Source organism: Mus pahari, chromosome 4 (assembly GCF_900095145.1).
Source record: "Mus pahari chromosome 4, PAHARI_EIJ_v1.1, whole genome shotgun sequence".
NCBI classification, from domain to species: Eukaryota; Metazoa; Chordata; class Mammalia; order Rodentia; family Muridae; genus Mus; species Mus pahari.
The window spans coordinates 134296743-134302742 of NC_034593.1; the positions used below are offsets into that span (position 1 = coordinate 134296743).

General features: G+C 42.6%; 1 protein-coding gene across 1 annotated transcript in view; it reads left to right on the forward strand.

The window, feature by feature from the left end:
* Ttll7 (tubulin tyrosine ligase like 7) overlaps window positions 1-6000 on the forward strand; it is a 114675-nt gene that overhangs the window by 69628 nt on the left and 39047 nt on the right. Inside the window, exon 15 of the mRNA XM_021195961.2 lies at window positions 3878-4079. Coding sequence (XP_021051620.2) covers window positions 3878-4079 — 202 coding nt within the window. The remainder of the gene's footprint in view (window positions 1-3877; window positions 4080-6000) is intronic.

Sequence of the window (6000 nt, forward strand, 5' to 3'; positions counted from 1 at the left end):
GAAAATGTACAATATTGACCTGAGACTGTCTTAATTCACTTAACACGAATATCCCAGTTGCATATTTTCCTATAAATGACACAAATTTGGCTTCTTAGGGGCTGAAAACTTTCACTGTGTGTGTGAAGCACACATTTCCTTGTCCATGGCTCTGTTGTTGGCATTTAGGGTTGGTTACATAGCACAGCCGTTGCAAATGGTGTGGTAATAAGTGCTACCATCAGCAATCTTTGCAGTGTCTTTGGGAACCTTTCTTTTGCTGACAGAGTGTTCTTACAACCAGGCCCAGTTCTTCAGAATGAGGACGCTGTTGTGTAGTCGGAAGAGAGGCACGTGTCTGCTTAACTTAGCATCTGTGATGTTGCTCCCTCTGTTTAATGTATGAGATATTCCTCACTAGACTAGCAGGGAAACACAAAGTTGAATTTGAGAAATCATAGACACATTTTTTTAAAAGATTTTATTTATTATATGTAAGTACACTGTAGCTGCTTTCAGACACACCAGAAGAGAGCGTCAGATGTCATTACAGATGGTTGTGAGTCACCATGTGGTTGTTGGGATTCGAACTCAGGATCCTTGGAAGAACAGTCAGTGCTCTTAACTACTGAGTTATCTCACTGGCCCCCAGACACGCTTCTCAGTGTGTACTTCTTCACACGTGTTTCAGCATTGTTGAGCCATCTTTCCAGTCACACACACAATTTGTTAGAGTTGCATGCTTTAACACTTGTTCACTAAAGCATACAGGTAGAATTTATTAAACATTAAACATACAGGTATGCTTTAATACCTGGTCACTAAAACATAGAAGAAGGAAAAACACTGAAATATTGCTGGACTGATTAGAGACTCCCTAACTAGCCTGCCTCATGGCTACTTTGTGAGAACTTGCTTTGCTTCGCTATGTAGACTTAAGTTTAAGTCTACTTAAACTTCCCCTCATCCCCGCTCTTGCACATGAGTAATGCTGTTTCAAAGCAGTTGTGACGAGTCATTATTTGTGTGAGGTTGTGTGTACTTTTAAGGTAGGGAGTACATTTTTTATCTTTCATCTGTAGCACCTAAGAATGTCTAGTACGTTTCACATCCCCAAATCTATTGGTCAAAATTGTCGAATGTGTCCAAAATGCTCTCATTGGATAGTTGAAGAGGGGATAGGTAAATGTCAAAGCAAGGTGTATGTGGTGAGTAAATTAGGAGGGTTGCCTGGAGACAGCCTCCTGGACTGGAGGTATTTCTAGTGGAAACAGATTTGCAAAATGAGCCTGCATGGGTTAGGAAGGACATACAAGGCAGAGCCATGGAGTTGTGATGCTGTGTTGATTGGGTGTGATGGAGGTGTGGAAGTCTGTGGCACACTTCAGGAGCAAGAAATAAAAATGATGCAAGGCAATCCTGGCAAGGGATACCCGTGTGAAGACCTTGGATGTCACAGATTGTTCTGAAAGCTGAACGTTCCTGTGAAACAAACACGTTTAGATTATCTGAGAAAGTGAGTGCCCTTAAGAGTCATGGCTCCACTGGGGGAAACAGTCGAGGAGTTTTAAAGCTTTGCCTATCTTATAAGTATCTTGCACCAACTGGTTGTAGCAATAGAGTTCCTAAGCTTTGTGTAGCAGTCATCACCATATGCCAAAACCAACTTGAGACAGCCTGGGGACACAGCATCAATGGTAGAAAGGCATATGCAAAGGCCCTTGGCATCTTATATTTTCCTTATAGGAGACTTGCCATCCAAATCAAATCCTGACAGATTCCAGGGAAGAACTCACATTTTATATTTTTCAACTTCTCTCATCCCAAGTAAACTGGAGAAGCTAACCATGTATTTGTTGAAGTGAGATGAACTAGGCAGTTCCTTACAAAGTAGCTGAGATTGGCATAATTAATGTAGAAGTGTATTTATAATTCTTATTTAAGTTTTTATCAGGGTATCTAAAAGGACCCACACTTCCAAAAAGAACTCCCATTTCAGAGAGACAGTGCTTCATGGTGAACAGTGGTCACCAAGGGCTTCATTAGTTGAATAATTTGAAATGTTTTTGTTAAATCAACTTTGTTTAGGATAAATAGTAGTATCTATACTATCCTGTTTATAGTACTTCACTATATACAATAAACAATATTTGACAATTTAAGGAATAGTAATTACTAAAACAGTAAAGCATTAGAGAGTTGGTAAGTACACATTTGGTTTTTTTTTGTTTTGTTTTTGTTTTTTGTTTGTTTGTTTTGTTTTTTTTCAAGACAGGGTTTCTCTGTGTAGTCCTGGCTGTCCTGGAATTCACTTTGTAGACCAGGCTGGCCTCGAACTCAGAAATCCACCTGCCTCTGTCTCCTGAGTGCTGGGATTAAAGGTCCGTGCCCCACCACGCCCGGCTTACACATTTGTTTTATCTATACTCATATGCATTTTTATATCTGCCCTGTTTCATAATGAAACTGCAAATAAAATTACGTAGCATAATTCATGTCATAACTTCATGCCACTTTCAAAATCCCACCCACAGTTAGAGCACGACTGGAATTTCAGTTGCCATGACTCCTCTTTACTTATTGCTTGAACAGTATGCTGGTCAAAAAAACCTACGTGTTTGCATGACCCAGCACTTCAGCTGCCCTGCTTCCTCTATAGCTTCCTACTAGGGTCGAATAATTATGGACTCGGGGTCCTTGGGAAAGCTTGAAGCTTTGTGCTGCTGGAAGGAGGGTTCACCAAGCCCCTGCCCTTCGGGTATGCTAAACCTCTGAAGAGACATCTTTTCTCTGGAGTTCATGTTTGTCCAGGTCCGGAGTTCATGTTTGTCTAGGTCGTCAGCATGTTTGATGACTGCCTTGCTGGCAAATGCTTTTATGAATTTCCATTTGAACATTTCTGTTAATATAAGACCACCAGAAGGGGAGCATATGCTTAAAGGCAAGTTGGTACCTCGTGTACTCGGCTCCTTCTCCATCTTGCATTTCATCCGTCACACAAGCTGTAGCTTTAACACTATCCTGCATTGGCTTGGTCTGTATTCTAGGTGATTCTTGAAATGCCCCTCCCCTTCCTTTTTTATCTTATTCTGTCACACTGGAGGGAAAGTTTTGTCCCACAAACTCCCATGACATCCAAGGAATTCATTATGACATACAATAACATCAAAGCCACTAGTATACAACTACAGAAGTCTGTCTCGGCAGGAACAGGAGTTGAATGATGTGTGTAACAAGCAGCCTTAAAACAACTGAGTTACAGAGCATTACGTGAACTCTTTCTGAAGTTAGGCCATCTCATCTCTCTCCCTGCCCCTCAATCTGTTGTCTTTAGAAGCATCTGTCAGAGGAATGGAAGCAGGTTGGTCCTCTGAGAAATACCAGGGCACAATACTATGATCATCAGATCCATACAGAGTCACTCTCCTGCATCCTGTCCCTCTTCCAAAAAGTTTCACACGGTGATTTTCATATGTCATGATTCATATATCACCTTGATGATAAAAGAGCAGTGACAGTCCCACCATGGCCAGACTGCGTTGAAGTTAGAGATTCTCTGTGAAAAGTCACAAGTCATCTGAAACAATTTTAGACAGTAGATAATTAACATATATATTCCCCTCACTTTGTTGTTTTTAGTTGTTTTTATTTACAGAAACCCGCTATTGTTTATTGCGGTCACGTAGAAACAGCCTTGTCCTCATCAGGACTGAGCTATAGGACTCTAAGCCAGACTCACAGATAGGGCGCGCTCTACCGGCCGAAGAGTAGCAAGCAGTAGAGAGGGCCTTTCCATCCTCACTAAGAAGCAGGGAGCATGGGCAGGTGGAGGTGGGGGGCCTAAAAACAGTGCGCCATGGGCAGCGGGATTCTAACCAAACATGTCCCCCTGTTTCAGCCCCTGTGCTGCATGCCAGAGTGTGCAGAGGTCCCGAAGAAGCAGAAGTATTACGGCAGCAGTGACAGCAGCTACGACAGCAGCAGCAGCAGCAGCAATTCAGAGCTGGATGAGAATGAAAAGGAGCTGTGTCAGAAGAGACTAGACCAAGTCCCATATAGCCTTAAGCACACCAGTCACTGCAAGATAATCCAGCAACCCAGTAAGTCAATCTCTCCTACATTGCTAGAGGAAGAACTATAGAACTGAAGCTCTTGAACTCAATAAAAAGTCCGTGGCCCAAAAGAAGCCTTGTCCTGTGTGAGGAAACCTGTGTTCTTCCCCTCTGGGTCCGTCCCCCAAACCCTCTCAGCTTCTGTGAGGAGGGAGTGGATTGAATTGAGGACCCTTCCTTCCTCCCATGTCCCACAGTGTGATTGATGTCTAAGCTGCGGTCTGGGTTTTGAGGATGTGCGTAAGGCTTTTAGGTGGAATGTGCTCTCTTTCAAGCCCTCATCACGTCTGACTCAGTTCCTGCCACCTACCACCTTGTTTGGTACCTGTTGCTTAGTTTTAAACATCTCTCTAGGCATTTGACTTGATATTTCTTTGAGCTCCAGAACTGGGAAGTAGTTAACCTTTTGCTCCCTCTAGCATTCACGCTGGGCAAGCATTTAATCAGGACTCTGGGTTCATCACAGGTATTTAGGAAAGCAACCAACTCTTCTTCAGTCTTGTTCCCTCCAGCTATCTGCATTCTTCCTCTCTTTTCCTCTCTTTCCTTCCCTCAGTGCCAGTGGCCATGATCCAGCCTCTGATTTGCCACGCACCCTTAAACATCCAAGCCAATATCTCCATTTTTTTTCCAGATTTTTCTTGAAATGCACCTTCTTGCTGCTACCTCAGAAGTAGGACTGTCTTAAGACGCGTGCCACACGGTCTTTTGCACAGCACATAGTGTCTCAAGGGTCCACTCTAGCTCAGCAGTGTAGTGAACAGGCTGCAGCTTTTGCAGAGCTGATTCCCAGCAGTGGTTAGCACATGAGGGTCCTGGTATGTGTGTTAAAATTGGCCTGTGAGGCTTTTAGTAAAGTACCCAAGGAGTGGAGAACTCAGGAAGGGAAGAATTCAGAGAAACAATAGTTTTTCTCCAAGCGTTCCATTGAGATACATGCCCCCACTGCCCCTGTCATGGAAGGTTCGTGTATTTAGCAGGGAATCCACCTTATTGATGGATATTCTCAAGCACCAGTGATTGATAGCTGTAACTCTCTTTTGCTTCCTTTCCTGAAAGATTTCGTAAATGCGGCTCTGGATAAATATGACTCTGTTTTTATCTTGGAAGCTTGAAATTTTTATGTTCAAATTTTGCTGGGTTTTGGATCCCTTGCTGGTCAACTAATGTGACTGTCATTTAATAGCATGGACTGGTGAAGGTTATGGGTCAGGGAGAGAAAAGATCCTGAGAGTTTTACAGCTGTGGGATTGTTCTATGCTCTGGGACCAATAGGTTCAAGAACCAAGAGTAGACAGTAGCATAGTAAAGTGGGAAGCAGAATTAAAACAGGTTTTTGTGAAGGAATCTTTATTTTAAGTCAACCCAATTCAATCACATATTTATTTCCTTATTGTATCTTTAGGTGGGAATTATACCAAGGGTTTTACTTTGTTTAATATTCTCTCTTTAATCTTAAGCCAGGAGCCCCATAGACACAGATACTCTAATGACCAAGGGCAAAGCCCAGATCAGGAGTGACACCTTCTTGTGTAGACAGTGGGCTTGGTATTGTTAATGCCTCACAAAGCAACATAAAGACTTTTTTCTCTCACATCATTTATAGGTGGAAGTCACAACCTAATCTACTCAGAATCACCGGTGTATCTAACTACTTTAGTTTTCTTGTCTGAATTTCCAGGTATGTAGGTGATAAGGGAGAAAGTAAGGTGACTGAGACAATATTTTTCTTCTACCCCACGAGCAGGTTCTCATTATTCAATCCTTACCTAAGACCTGTAAAGACCTACAGTGTAGCCGGGAGTATATGGTTTAGAATTCTTCTCCTTCTCCTTCTCCTTCTCCTTCTCCTTCTCCTTCTCCTTCTCCTTCTCCTTCTCCTTCTCCTCCTCCTTCTCCTTCTCCTTCT